At 37.2% G+C, this 15,734-nt stretch overlaps 1 protein-coding gene across 16 annotated transcripts in view; it reads left to right on the forward strand.

Annotated features, from left to right (window-relative positions):
* PHF20L1 (PHD finger protein 20 like 1) overlaps positions 1 to 15,523 on the forward strand; it is a 61,458-nt gene extending 45,935 nt beyond the window's left edge. For 7 of the 16 annotated variants that reach the window (XM_074577875.1, XM_074577859.1, XM_074577865.1 and 4 more), the window contains 8 exons: positions 3,202 to 3,366; positions 3,740 to 3,921; positions 5,867 to 5,966; positions 7,159 to 7,245; positions 8,177 to 8,372; positions 8,779 to 9,148; positions 12,588 to 12,753; positions 13,834 to 15,523. In XM_074577875.1, the coding sequence (XP_074433976.1) occupies positions 3,202 to 3,366; positions 3,740 to 3,921; positions 5,867 to 5,966; positions 7,159 to 7,245; positions 8,177 to 8,372; positions 8,779 to 9,148; positions 12,588 to 12,753; positions 13,834 to 13,976 (1,409 nt within the window). In that variant the 3' untranslated portion in view covers positions 13,977 to 15,523. The remainder of the gene's footprint in view (positions 1 to 3,201; positions 3,367 to 3,739; positions 3,922 to 5,866; positions 5,967 to 7,158; positions 7,246 to 8,176; positions 8,373 to 8,778; positions 9,149 to 12,587; positions 12,754 to 13,833) is intronic. The other 9 variants (XM_074577863.1, XM_074577869.1, XM_074577872.1 and 6 more) reach the window with 3 other exon arrangements.
* The last annotated feature ends 211 nt before the right edge of the window (positions 15,524 to 15,734 follow it).

A 15,734-nucleotide genomic window follows, 5' to 3' on the forward strand; every position in this document is an offset into this window, starting at 1 on the left:
CGTGTACCTTGAGAGTGTACTTTACTAAATATCAGTCACAACAACTTAGATTAAAGTTTGATTAAAATTTCTTAAAATATGAGACAGCAAAAAATTTAAAACTTATCAAAGATTTTTCTAGAAATTCTTCCTCGAGCATTTGGAAAACCCTATGTATTAAAATGAGCTTCAGTGCTTGAATGAGAACTGCAGTTTGATAAGAGTGAGAAAAATGTTTTATAGGTCTTATTATCCTTTGAGTGTATGACACTGAGTGTTGGTGTAAAACTTTGAAAAAGAACTTGCATAAGTTAAAAATAACTTGCATAAAAAGAAATAACGATTGAAATATTTGAAAAAAGATCTTTTGAATAGAACTGTTTTAATAGGTAACAAGTTAAGCTACAGATTTGAAATAAGTTTAAAACTACAAATGTATATTTTTGTAATGGGGAGACATTGACATCATATTTCCCCAAGGCTTCTGTTTCATGTATTTCCAAAGAAAAGGGTAAATTGAGGTTATCTGTCATCGTTGGTGTTGAATTCTGGAATGTAGGTGAATCATCAGAAACGGCTGATGTGCATGATATAGAAGGTTTGGGAGGAGCTGGTCAGCCTGGTGGTTCTCATCTGAGCTTGGGATACTTTGCTACTTCATGAAGTGCTGTGCTTGAGATCGGAGAGTCTCAGGCTTGGTGCTGCCTGGGGTGCAGCTTCTTCTCTGGTTCCATACAGCTCCCACATGCAACAGGTTCTGCAAACCCTATTCATCCAAACTGAATCAAATCGAGCACCTCTTGCAAATTCACATCAGAGCTGTGTTCTTCTGCCCGGTGTTGTTCTTTGGTTTTATCTTCTTGAGGTTGTAAGGTGGTTTGTTGTGATTTTGTGGTTGTTTTCTTTTTCCTTCTTCTTATTACTCTGGGTTTTTTTGCCAACTTGTCTTGAAACTTAGAAACTTGGCAGAGGTACCACAATTAGGTCCCGGCTGCTAGGGGCTGTACATATCCAAAGATTGTAAATATTAGGAGAAAACTATATGTTGTAGAGAGGTGGGTGTTGGCCTCTTTTCCCAGGTGAATAATGACAGGACCAGAGGAAACGATCTCAAGTGGCACCAGGGGAGGTTTAGATTAGACATTAGGAAGAATGACTTTACTGAAAGAGTGGTCAGGCACTGGAACAGCCTGCCCAGGGAGGGGGTTGAGTCACCATCCCTAGAGGTATTTAAGAAACGTCTAGATGTGGCACTTCAGGGTGTGCTGTAGTGGCAGAGATTGTAGGTTGTTTGTTTGTGGGGGGTCCTTTCCAACCATGAGGATTCTGTGATTCTGTATATGTCCAATGCTGCAAAAAATAGAAATCTTAAATCCAGATGCAGAAAGCAGTGTGAGGAAAAACTTGTGCATTTTATTCTTTGCAAATTCATCTTGTGAGAATCTGTTTCTAAAAATCCAGAGATGTTCTGCCTGGATATTTTTTTTTTAACTGGTGGAGAAAAAAAGACAAATGCTGTGGCAGATTCTGACTCTAGTGTCCGACCTTGAAAAAGCCCATTGAAAAATGATCTGTCAAAAGAAGTCGTTTTTCTCTGGGACAAGCTCACTCTACTTTCAGGGCATGGCAGAAATGAAAGGGTGTGAGGCATCCTCCGTTCCTTTGGAATCAAATGGAGGCATCTTGGGGAAGAGGAGGGAGTGGGCATGTTGTGTGATCCAGATAGGTTTTATGCAAGGCTTTAAAGCAAACAAAAAATCCCAAGAAAAACATTTTTGTGCTCTGGCTATATGCTCGTTTGTCAATCAATGTTCATATAAAACCCACGTAACACAGAACGTAGGTAATTTCTGTCACTTACACTGTTCTGTCACAGTGAGGTCAACAGCAGTATGACTTGAAGTAATTAACACAACTGCTCATTGAGTTGACTCCCCTACAGTGAATATACTTAGGAAATGCAGTAGACACTCCGGTGAGTGTGTTTCTGACAGGAGAAAGTAAATATGAGCAGTGGCTTTATGCAAGGTGTTTACAAGAGACGCATGTTATGGAACCCGTTGCAAGAAAACTGTAGATACAGGTGGTAGCAGGCATGCTTATTACAGAAGGATGAATGCGTAGAAATCAAATGACTTGCTTATATTCAAAGTAATAAGTTTGAAGGAGGAGTAAATGGGTAGCTACTCTTAATTACCATTTGACCAGCATAAAACAGACATGGACCTGCTCAAGTGGGTCCAGAGGAGGGCTACAAAGATGATTAGGGGACTGGAGCACCTCACCTGGGAGGAGAGGCTGAGAGGTTGTTTAGCCTCGAATACAGAAGGCTTCAGGGAGACCTTATAGCCCCTTCCAGTACCTAAAGGGGGCCTGCCTGAAGGATGAGGAGGGATTCTTTATCAGGGAGTGCAGTGATAGGACGAGGGCTAACAGTTTTAAAATGAAAGAGGGGAGATTTAGATTAGATATTAGGCAACCGCCCTTAGTCCAAAAGGTGATCTGGAGAGCTGCTCTGGGTAACGCATTGTGATGGGTTTCACACCTGGATAATGGGGTGATGACACTGCTGGGACATCCCTGGGAGGGGCCTGGGCAGGGTGTGTTTGACAGCTCATCATGCTCCTCTGAGCTTTGCATACCCTACTGGGATGGTCCCGTGCCCATCCCAGCAGCCATCGGCCCATCAACCAACAGCTGATGGCTCCTGAGCTGGGCTTCGGAGCATCCCAGAAGGGTTTTCTTTGGGCTCCCTGTGCCCCTCTGCAGGGGTGCAGATGAGCTTTTTTCACTTAACCTGACAGGACTGTCTGCAGTTCCTTCTACGTAACAATGTTACGTAGAGAGCTACCAGCAGCATCTCTAAGGATTGCAGATGGTACAGGATGAATTGTGGAAAAAGACGACTGCATAATCTTCTAGGAAAAATTATTCCTCTGTACATTCAGAGATGGGGGAAGGGGGAGTTAAAGGGGTAATTCTTGTCTTAGCTATTAAACTTCATTGTATTTCTCACTGGAATTTTTTTTAATAAAATATGTTATGAAGAGCTTTTGCCATTTCATACTTAGAGTTTCATCATCCTAATGCCTCAATGTTGATACGCTTTACTTCTGAACATAATGTTGCAGTATACTTAAATATTCTTTCTTTTTTTTTTCATTTGTGTCGTAAACTTTTCTCTACGTTTATAACAGTGACTTATTTTCTTTAACTTTTCAGATTATTCAGATTATGAAGATAGTTCTGTTGAGTTCTTGGACAGGTGCTCCTCTCCATTAACACGGTCCTCCGGGAGCTCTCTGACTTTGCGCAGCATGTTCTCAGAGAAGAATACATCATACCAGTATCCAAGAGCTATCTTGTCTGTTGACCTTAGTGGAGAAAGTAGGTTGGCTGAACAGCATTTTTCAGTTTGTAGGTTTAATTCTTTAAGAATGAGAGTTTTAAAGGAAATTATTTGGTTTATGTTTGTGATTGTAGCTATAAATATGGTGACTGATTTTACTTCATCTATTTAAATCAAAATGCTTACACTCCTCAAGCTGTTCTGCATTGTACTTGTTTTGGTTAAGTGTTGCTACTCTGCTTCTGAGGAGATGATATTAAAGGCATTTTGCAGAATTCATCAAGAAATCTAATATACCAGCAGTGTGTTTGTGTATGCAGACTAAGATTTTTAACTGCCAAAAACCCCTTTTATCTCCATAAAATATTGTATCTCTGCACACAGAATTTCACATATATTTATTTTTACTAGACCTGTCAGATGTGGAGTTCTTGGATGATTCCTCTACAGAAAGTTTGTTACTTAGTGGTGATGAATACAATCAGGATTTTGATTCAACTAACTTTGAAGAGTCTCAGGATGAAGATGATGCTCTCAATGAAATTGTTAGATGCATTTGTGAACTGGATGAAGAAAATGGCTTTATGATTCAGGTAAAGAAATCTGGGGAGGGATGTATTTTCCATGTGAATTTCTTGCTTGTGAAGGTGCCCTTTTGATGTGTTGGAGACCGAAGTTAATGTAGAGAGCTGTAAATAAAGTGAACGATTACAAAGTATTTCTGTGTTCTGCACTTGGTGTGACTCTGTTCCACGTATGCAGAACTATTACTCTAGGATGGGGTTTCCCTAACAAATTGATATGTAGAACAGGTTTGGAAGGAAAGGTAATGTTTTTCTTTATAGCCAGTTGATAACTTTGGAATAAAGTATCCTCTCCCACACACGAATCATCGCTTCTGTCCACAGACCATCCCGATTGTACCAGCCCTCTTGGTTTGGCCCTTGTGCTTTGCGGTACCAATTGTAGAAACCACTCTGCTCACTCTAAATGTTCCTCAGCTGTATCCAAGATCTTTGCTATACAGACGTTAATATTGTCACTGTGATGTGTGTGTGATATGCATTCTTCATCGTTAGAACAGCAGTTCTCAAACTAGAAATCAGTGCCTGGTTTTAGAAACTGCTAAGAATTTAAGTCTTACTTGGTGTAGAAAAAAGGGAAGAGGAGCATAGAGTGTCTGCATAGCATTCAGGTGCTGGTGGATTGCAACTACTGCTGCTTATTTATTTGTACTCCAGTGAGGGGAGCATTTCCCATCTAGTAATGAACAATATAAAGTCTTTGTCTCAAGGAATTCATAATACAGTGATTAGATCAGATGCAAACAACAGTGAGGAAGAACTCAGTTATCAGTAACTTTATAAAAGCCATGAAGTTCTTGTGGTGTGTTTTTTTTTTTGTTTTTTTTTTTCTCCCCTGCACTCAAAAGGCGGGTTGGTATTCAACTATTAATGTGGTACAGTTTCTGTTGAAAATACAGAGCCTTTTTAGTTGAGATTTGAAGGAAGGCAAGTGTGGCTGTCACTTAAAGTCTTTTGGAAATGACAGAAAGACCTGAAAGTGAAGGACACAGAGACTGTCCCTGGGAACACATTACTGAAAGGCTGTGCTGTGTTGGAGGAACGAAGCAGGAGTTCAGCTACGGTAATAATGTGAAAAATGGACTGGTGTAGAAACCTTCAGAGAGGGGAGAGGAAATCATAGCCATAGCAGTAGGACGAGAGGAAAGGTGACTTCAGTGTTTTGAATAGGTTGATGATGCTCAAAAGCATGTCAAAGCAAAGAGGAGAGACTTTCTGTAGTAAACCAGCAGATATTTAGAACACAGGCAAACACAGAGTTGAGAAAAGGAAATATGTTTTTAAGTGGTAGTTTCCTGCCTGTTTCTGAAGTCCAGTGACAGCCTGGTTTTTCCTCTTCATGCCTTGTCTCACTGAGAGCAACCAGTTTGCTGTTTCTAGACCCTCATGTCTTACCACTTCTATTTTGCTCTCCTATTCTCTTGTTTCTCCTCTTTCATTTTCTCTTCATTTTCTTTTTCTTTTAGATTTTCCATTGGTGCGATATTAAAAACACATCTTTCTAGCGCACTGGAGAGATGCTTTGTAAATATAAATAATTAAACTGAAGAGTTTTCTACTTTTCACTGTTATGCTGTAATGTATTACATTATCTTTCTACTTTACTGTAATATTATACTCCTGTCTTATGTTTCACTACTAAATATTTAGGTGCTAAAATACTGAATGTTGTAATAAAATATTATTAAATATTACATCTTCAATTTTTTTTTTTCCCCAGTCTGGAATTTGTGGTTGAGGTAACTTTCAGAACTAGAGCTATTTTTTAGCTTGATGTCTTTGCCTACCCAAACACAAATTGCCCAACTAAAATAATCTTACTCAAACCAGATATTTAAGTTAAACTGCTGTTCTCTGCATTTTGACAAGAAATAGCTTCTGATTTTATTTTTTTTTAATTATCTCAGTTTTAGTTTGTGCTCTTTTTTTTTCTTTTTTTTTCCCCTGATGTCAGTGTGAAGAGTGCTTGTGTTGGCAGCACAGTGTGTGCATGGGACTGCTGGAGGACAGCATTCCAGAGCAGTACATCTGTTACATCTGCAGAGATCCACCAGGTAGGGATAAAGCACCTTTATCTGCAATGGGCTGCTTAGGATTTTTAAGCAGAGATGTTATGCATTGCTTAAACTGTTAAAGATTTGTCTGTTTTGTGTTATCTGTTATACTTCTTTGGGGCAAGTGCTTCCAAGTTTGGCTGTGAGTAGCAACTTCCTTTCCTGTTAGTAACATCTTGTTCAGCTCTGCTAAGTCTCATTCATCATCTTAATTACCATCACTTTAGTTGTTGAAACCTCCTTCCCCCAAAACCTTAGCACTTTTTCATGTCATCGTAGTTTGAAGAGTCTTTCTAAACAAATCATTCTTGTTCAGCCATCTGTTTTGCCTCTGCTTGGCATCACATCTGTTCATTTAAATATTTTTTTAGAGAAAAAGGACTCATTACTACAGTACACTCAAGTATGCTGTGGATGGAATTTCATATCAATTGCAATTTTATAATGTTTGCATTTGTACAGAATTGTGTAAATAAAGGTGTGGAACTGAATATGTAGAATATGAAAAAATCTAGCACTTTTTATGGTAAATGATAGTGCACGAACAGCACATCTTGAACTTAGGATTGTCAGGATAAGTTTGAAATGCTAAGCATTAGGAAAAGTATATTTACTTTTAAACTGATTTAATTTGATGAGGAAAATGTTGATTTTAAAAATGATTCTGTCCATAAGCCCGTTTTTCTTAGCAGTTATTTGGAGAAAAACTGTACAATTTGGAAGAAAATTTTTAGTATTTTTCCTGACAATTTATACAAACTCACGTACGTGTCTCTTGGTGAAATATCCAGCAGTCCAGCTGTTTCAAAAGGGAAATGAGACTACACCCTCAAATTGAGTTTCATTCCGAATTTAAAAAATGAAATCTGAAAACTGTTTGCAGATGTATAAAACAGCACAAGTTTTATTAGTTATTTTTGAGAAGAAAATTTAGGAAAATAATGCTGGACAGATGTGACTTTCCATTTGCCCCAATCTGAGTCTAAGTGGGTGGTATAGAGTCTTGTTTGATAGCACTGTGTGGTATGTTCTTTGAGCAGCCAAATTTTTTTGTATTAAAACCAACTAATTTGTCATGTGTCTTTCCTGCACTGTACTAGGTACTTCGTTATCCCCTGCTATGCAGAGACTGTGTCCCTAATTTTTATCTTCTCTCTCTTCCTAACCATTACTTCTTTTCTTTCTATGTCAGGAGAAAAAGGTCATTCACAATGTCAGTATTTTAAAGTGTATTGGGATAATGGGCAGAAAGGAGATAGACAGGGTATTCTCCTGAAAGGTATGAAGGGCTTCCATCAACCCATTCTTTGTTCTGTATATGATGATAGTCTGATATGAAATTGAGTGTAAGATATTGCGGTCTTAGTCAGTCTGTTTGTCTGGGTTCCTCATTGTAAACAATAATATTGGAATAATTAGCATTACACATTTCTAGATTTGTTTTTCGTTTTTTTTTTTTCATTTTTTACTTTTAAATAGTTATTGAGTTACTATAGAAGCATTAGCTAAATACTCATTCATGCCTGTTGGGTTAAGACTGTAGATGGTACCGTGGCATGGGAGACCTAAGGCCCACTTACATCGGGATCCTGTCTTGTAGTGTCTGGTAAAAGGCACCTCAAAGGAGAGTGTAAGAGCTCTGCTGTCAGATAACTTTTGAAATGTCTGCTTTTCATGAAGCCTGTTCCTGACTCCTACAAAATAGATATTGACTTTTCAGTATTGAGGCATAATATCTGTCTTTTAGAAACAAACTAGGTGTTTTGGATATGTCCATATAAAATCCACTCTCTAACATTTCTCTTGTAACTTTGTTTTTCTTTTTTTTTTTTTTTTAAGTAAGCTGCAGTAGTTAGATAAATAAAATGCCAATTTAAACTTTTTTTTTTTTTTGGCAGTTAGATTGATAATAGCACAGTTCTTAGTATCCTGTACTTTGATCATAAAGGTGATTAGGTTTTCATTTCAAATGCCATTTAGAGAGGTGTTGAGATTTCAGGTTTATTTTTGTTTTTGTAAGTGTTAAGTTTCCTCTTAATCCATGAAAACTATATTTTAAAATATCAATAGCGAGATCTTGCTTGAGTCATTCTTTCATGTTTGTTGGGAGACATTGAGGAGAGTACAGCATATAGTTATAGCACTCTAGTTTTAAATACAGTTCTGCTGTGGCTTTAGATGGCCCTCAATTTGTTTATTGCTTACCGCAGGTCAGAGGTGGAGTGCCAAATATCTTTATGATAAAGACTGGCTAAACAATGGACACATGTGTGGATTATCATTTTTGAAAGAAAACTACTCTCATCTTAATGCCAAAAAGATTGTGTCAACGCATCACCTACTGGCAGATGTATATGGTGTGACTGAAATACTGCATGGACTGCAGTTGAAGATTGGGATATTAAAGTAAGTATCAGTCCAGGGTTTTTTCTCCATCTTTATATATTTAGGTAGCACAGACTGCTGTTGTTCCATATGTATTATTATCTCACGTTAAACTTCTTTCATGTGTATTAGTCCAAATAATTCAAGTGCAGGCTGTAGAGTACCTCCAGGTTCAGTGAGAGTTAGGTGTTCAGAACCTGAGTGGATCTGGCGTATTGGGATTATTGGTGATATTTTTTTAATATTCAGTTTTGTGTTAAATGGACATTCTGGATTTATCCTAAATTGATACGTGACCTAGGAATACTTACATGTTTGATAATGGTCCTTATTGATAGCTGTGATCTAGCAGCTGTGGATGCTTAATAGTTCCATGCTATAAATGGCATTCTCTGTAAATTGCTTTTTTTCCTCCCCTTTGTTGCAGAAATAAGCATCACCCAGACCTTCATCTCTGGGCTTATTCAGGGATGCGAAAAGAACAAGAACAAATAACTGTTGGGGTAGAGAAAAAATTAGTGACTTTGCCGGATGCTGTTAATCCAACTGAAAGGACGTGTCATGGTCAAAACCATAAAGAGCCGCCCAGTATACCCCAGAAGATGGAAGAAACATACATCACAAGTGAGCACAGTTACCAAAAACCACAGAGTTTTCGTCACGACTGCAAAGCAGTCACTGATCTTATGAGCTCAGATGATGAAGATACAAGTAGTTTTGAGGAAGATCAGGAATTTCACACTGAGAATAAAAACTGTTTACAATATTCTTTTAAAGATGATGGCCTGAATGAGCAGGTAAGTATCATTCTTCATCTGGGTAGTTTCTTAGTTGGAAAAATATGTTCAATCTGATAAAACTCACCACATTCAAGTATTTAGAAACGTTCATTGTTGTAAGTCGACATACTCTATCAAATAAGTTGGTAGAAATCACTACAAGCAAAGTTAGACCACTGAGAAAGTTTTGGGTGAAGTATACCCATTTCAGCTGGTGAATGAAACGCAAAGCGTGGTTAAAATATTGCCTATGCTAAAACTGTTTATGCTTAATCCGGTCTTTTCGGGCAAGAAACAATCCTATGCTTAAAATGCAGAGTCTTGAAACAGAATTTACGTGTTTTTTGCGAGATGAAGAAAACGGGACAAGCTTCCTCTTTTCTCTCAATTCTGTTTTCTGTAAGTGGAGTTTCTTTGGTGGTGGTGTTAAACTGAGATTTGTAACAGTGTTTATTATTGTAGCATATTCTTGTTCTAAGAGCAACACTGTCTAGAATTCTGTCCACAAGTAATGATTTACTGACCAACTAATTTCACCTCATGTGCAACATCTTTTGAGTCCTTTATATTGCGTATTTCTTCTAATCAAACGTGTCACAGGCTGTTAGTCAGGATTATGTTTGGCTGCTTAACGCATTTCTCTCTCATTTTTGCATTAATGGTTTGAATCCATTACTCTGAAAAAGGTCTGAAACTTGTTAGTCTGGTTTTTAGTGAAGAGTTCTCTTTGAGCAAAAACCAAAGTGAAACAAACCTTTCTGTTTTCTACAATACCAACTGTGTGAGAATAAATGACCCAACTCATCTCCCTTTTGAAGTACACTTTCTGGTGTGGAAGAAATGAGTAAGATATGGTTTGTTTGTTTTCTTTTAATTTTAGTTTTAAATGTGACATGTAAGCTGTATCGTCTGAATGGAAAGTCTTGGCTCATTCTAGTTAGAAATAACTGTATGCTAAATTGCATTATTATGTTCAGTTTGTATAGTAAGGAGACATGCAGTGGTGTAAAGTACACTTTCCTTCAAACAGTAGCTTAAATTGTCTTTGTAAATAGCGTAAATACTTTTAGAATGAAAAGAAAATACATGTGAGCAGTGAAACAAAACTCCAGTTTCCTTCAGAGGCTGAAGCATGTATCTAGGAAGAGATCTGATTGCGGCAACGTCAGAGTACTCTTTTCTTTGGAAGACCTTGGTTCACCTTGTTGTCAGTAGTCTGCCTTGGTAGCTGAAATAAGGCTTCCTGTCCAGATTTAATACACATTGAAAAGCTCCCCTTGGTTTCTCCATGAACCTGTTTGTACTTCCCTTAAAACCGTGATGATACTGACATTGAAGTGCCGTTTTTACACGAACCAACTTCTCTGTAAGGTGCCTTCTTCACCTCTCCTTGTCAAAGTTTTGGTTGGGACTTTGCAGTCTCCCTTCTTGCGTCCCTCAGAGCCTTAAATATTCTGGTTTTCCATACTGTTTTGTCTTGTCTTAATCTACAGTTCCATTACATATCTTCTTTTCTCGTATAAACAGTGTTCAGATTGCCTATTATCAAGACCCTTTTTGGACTACACATCATCTTTAAAATTGTATTTATTTTCCTTGTTCTCGTTTCTGAAAGCACGAGCCTTTCCCACCTGAACCTCCTGTTTATTTCTCCTTTGTGAGCTGGATCCTGTACTCTGCTTCTTGTGCTACCTGTGCCACCGCTCCCTGATTGCCTCCATTGATCTCTTAACTTAGAGGAGGACCTGTTTGATCTTGAGGGTTTTTTTCCAAGGAGCACTTACTAACCTTTTGAACAAATATAAAGGTCATTAAAAGGAAAAGAAAATATTTTATTATGTTATTTAGATATTAAGTTATTTATCTTTAAGATATGTTCATGTGGGCATTTGAAAGAATCAACTAACAGATGATCTTGGTTCTACAGTTATGGACTCGAGTCCTTATGTAGAGAGGGAAAAATGTCATTCTTCTCTCATGGTTTTAGAGAGGGTCTGAAAATTGTAAGAAATAGGGCATTTCTTATTTACGTTGAAAATATCCTTTACAAAGATTAATACTTTGAATAGGGAAAACACTGTTGAGACAGACCTGATGCCTTGAGAGATGAAAGATTTTACCTGAAAGGTTTGAGAGTTTAGAGGCTTTCCTGACTTTCAAAATCTATCTTTGGTAAATACCCTTAAGCCCTTTAGTTAATATTTTGAGTATTAACAATACTTGTCCTCCAGGACCCTCTCTTAAAGCTACCGGCAGGTTGGTCCAAGTTTGACTTTTTTTTTTAATGGATTTTGAGTCTTAAGCAAAAAAAGTGACTGTTTAAGAAGTAACTTAAAATCCATCAGTCGCAATTTTCTTCTTCCTCACTCTTCTTACTCTTTCCATTCTTCGCTAGAAAAAGAAATGAAGAAAAACACTGAAGAAAAAAAAATGGTATTAAGTCTGTTATGTGACTTGAAAAAAAATTAGCTTGAGCATTTTATCAGAAAAGTGTGTTAATATGATGAAACTTACTCCTCTGGCATTTGTCGTGAACTTACACTGTGTGAGCACACGTATCCAGTGTTTTAGTCCCTAAAACAGAATCATTGATAGTGAAAGAGCTTCATGAGCTATGAAGTCATAGCGGATATAAAATAGAAACTATGAATCGTGCTAATTCATGGAGGTACTGAATATTTTAACTCATTAAATCTGGTATGCTTCCTTTGGTTATTTCTGTTAGCTGAAATGTGAAATACAGAAAGATGAGGAGCTTGTGTGTTATCTCTGACTTGCTGTGAAGATCCTAATTATTTCAAAGAAGTCAGTCTTCCTCAGATATTGTGTTTGCCACAACTCTGCATGTTACTGCCCTCGTAGCTATCCCCAAACGTGTTCAATTCTGTCCCAGACTTGTGCTTGCAAGTTATATGGGACCATAGCGATGATAGGAAGAGAGAAGTCTTTTGTCCTCATCAGCAAATGGAACGTCCAGGTTATTTGAGCAAAATAATGACTTCGATATCTTGGATATTACTGCATTTTAGGGAGTTTTCCTTCATTCTCTGGCTGAAGTTGAAACAAACCTTAAGGTTTTTGCACACTTTTGGTGACAGTAGAGCAGTGCACTTAGTGCTTTAAGTCATGATTTGTATAAAAAAGGCACAGAAATGCAGTCAGGCTTACTGCATTAAACAAAGTGCTTGAGCCGGTAAATTTTACCTTGTCTCCTCAAGTGCTGTACATGCTCATTTCTATGGAATTTGCATTTTGCTTGTATTAGTTTATTGATTTGTCGTGGTACATGGCTCTTTGAGTGTGCTTTTAGTCAAGTAGACAGAAGTACAATTCTAAAACATCATAGTTTATCATGTGACTCAAGTGTTGAAATCAACACCAGAAATTAAAAAAAAAAAAAAATAATGAAAAAACATCTTAAATGACATTTTTTTTTCTTTCTGTTGCTGCTATAAAGAAGAATTCTGCTGAAGGCAACACTGTGTTTGTTTGTAATGAAAGAAAAGGCTCAGAAGAACAAGTGGACACACATCTTCAATGGCAGCTAAATCTCCTTACCCATATAGAGAATGTACAGAACGAAGTCACCAGCAGAATGGACCTGATTGAAAAAGAAGTTGATGGTAACTGCATTGCCAGATACTTGTTAATATACCTGTAACAGCATCTTTCATAGCGACCGTGTTGAAAGTGATCTGAGGCACTGAGGATGGATTTTTAAGTATTGTGTTCAAATTTGGGTACCCAATATTATGACCAGAGCTTGTACCCTTGATGCTCCAACCCCCTTCCACAAGTTTTGACTGCCCAGTAAAGTAGCTTAAGCACTCAGGGCCGCTGAAAATGTAGCTCAAGTTTCTGATATTAGGCAGACTTCAGAAAGCTTAGATAACTTGTCTCTGTCCAGACGTGGTTCATAAAGTTGGTGGATTTTTATACGCCTGGAGTGGTTTTGGCCTGATTGTTCTAGTATTTGACAATAGTTAAGAAAAAAAAACCCAACGTTCATTCTGCTGTCAACTTCGGTTTGCTGTATATTAGTAAGTAACTAGTTTCAGGCAGACAAATCAGGCTCCGTGAGAAAACTTGAATGAGATTGTAGTGTAGAAGTAAATCTGACAGCATGTAAGTTTACTCACCAGTCATAGAAATAAAGAATGAGAGGAGCTTGTAGTCTAGTCATAGGAGGAGTCCTTACTGATATTTTGACAAATAAAGTTCCCTTATTCCCATTTGCAGTTTTGCTTTCAATATTCCTGCTTGTACTAGGCAATATTTCTAGGCTAACAGGGTTGACCTTTCCCCTTCTCTGTCTCTACAAGCATAGAAATTCCTTGAAAAAGATTGGAGGAAAAAAACATTCTGTAACCTGGACCTTGTAAACAGGAGCCTGCTAAAGTGACAGAAGCAAGTCTTGCATTTAAGGATTGCATTTTCTCTTGCAGAACTGTCATAGCCAGAAAGCTCTGAACTGAGGTTTCTTTTATGTGTGTAGATTGTAAATTGGAAGATACGTTTGCATTGTTTAAGTGAAATTAGTTCGTGTTTCCCTAATTAACATTTCTTCTGTTAAATAAAAATCACAGCCTCAGTATATTTTCCCTTCTCATAAAAGACAGACAGTAAGAAAGAAAAGTTTAATTTTTATGAAAACTGCTTCTCGAAGATTTATTCTAATCAACCTCTTCATTTTTCTCCTGTAGTTTTAGAAAGCTGGCTTGATTTCACTGGAGAACTGGAACCACCAGATCCTCTGGCAAGGTTGCCTCAGCTCAAGCGACGTATCAAACAGCTCTTAATTGACATGGGGAAAGTACAGCAAATAGCAACGCTTTGCTCTGTATGACAAAAGGAAGAATAAAGAAATAAAAATAGGTTCTTTACAGTGAATGTTCTTACTAGCCACAAGACCGACAGGAAGACAGTGGAAAGCTGAGCATTTATCTGGTTCTTTGCTGATTACATTCATAGCCTGAAGCTTTAGAGAGGGAAGAGAGGAAATCTAGAGGAAGGAATCTGTTATATTGAAAATCTGAGTATTCGGTGTCCAAGCTTCAAAATGTAATATATTGCATACTGAGAAATGCTGATATGATTTTAATATGATAAACAAGAAAATCCCCATATATAAGAAAGTTGAACAAACAAAAACTCTGTGAAGAGCAATGCTACTATTTTGAAACCTTTGGCAAAGAATTCTAAATTCACAGAATTCAGCTGACTAAAATTTCTTCCAAACTGCTTTTTTAATGAATTCCTCTTATCTTGCTAGTGAAAGATAGACACAGAGAGATCTGTATCCTCTCTACAAGGAAAGTTTTTAGATTGTTTCCTTCTCTCATGTAGGTTCAGGGAAATGAACATACTAGCTTTGATTTTTTTGAAAGAAATTACTTATCATGGTCTCTTTTTTAAAGTATTTTTTTAAATAGAAATCCTTATTACAGCACCCTTAGGCTCCTTTAAAACATAAGTGGCAAATAGTGGTCAGATGTGCCAAATAATATTAAAACCACTGGGATGAGAGGTTGATTATGACTTAGACGAAGGTTTTTTTCCAAAGTTCTACTTGGTGCCAGCAATCCATCCAAAATTGTATCTAGTTTATATTTTTTTATGTTCTATTGCAGTATTTGGGATTCAAGGTACCGTTTTTGTCCTGGGTAGCTCTGTTCCGGTGTTGGCCCTCTGAAACTTTACCATCCTCAGCTGGGATGAGGAATGACAAGAGCAGCAAAACTGTCTGTGGCTGTGAATAATGCTAAACCACTAGAATAAATGTCACAAGATACATTCTCCAAGATGGTTTTTATAAAAATCTTTCGGCTTCAGTGAATGAAACGTCATGAAACCAAAGGCAACCTACTTGCTCTGTTAGCTCTTGCTGGATTTTGAGCCCAGGACTTTCCCTGTGCTTATAAGTTGCCACTGTACCCAGTGCTACATACATATTTGTATGTGTATGTATATGTGTATAGATACACGTGTACGTATATACATACTATACACATTTATATCTACACATGTCTAGTTTTATTACAATAGACTATAAGAACTGGTGGTTAACATGAAATGTTACCTTTTAACAAGCAGTTTCTAAAATTGAAAATAATGTATGTACAGGTTTTGAAATTTGTAAAATATGACTGTTAAAAGGAGGCTATTTAACTGATGACGTTAAGATACTTGAACATTTTATGCCTCGCGTCTGTTTATCAGTTCTAGTTATCTGTATAAATGCATTTTAGAACCGATAGACAGTAAACTTGAATTTACCTTTTGATAAGAGTACAAGCCACTGTACATTCAAAAATTATTTAAATTTGCAAACACACTGTTCTATATGTAAGGTACTGTATGTAAAACTGTTTATTAAAACTATTCTGCATACTCTCCATTTTCCACTTTTCTTCCTGATCTACGTACAAATGTAAAAAAGAAGTGATTGTTATAATGTACAGACCATCAAAAAAAAAACAAAACCAAAAAACAAAAAAAAACCCACAAAAAAATCTTGGAATGCCTTTTGAGGATGCGTAAAACCGAAAAGCGTGCCAAAGATGGATTACGTGGGAAAGACTTTGCAACCAGTGCATTGAACTTT

Source organism: Larus michahellis, chromosome 2 (genome assembly GCF_964199755.1).
Source record: "Larus michahellis chromosome 2, bLarMic1.1, whole genome shotgun sequence".
In the NCBI taxonomy this organism is placed as follows: Eukaryota; Metazoa; Chordata; class Aves; order Charadriiformes; family Laridae; genus Larus; species Larus michahellis.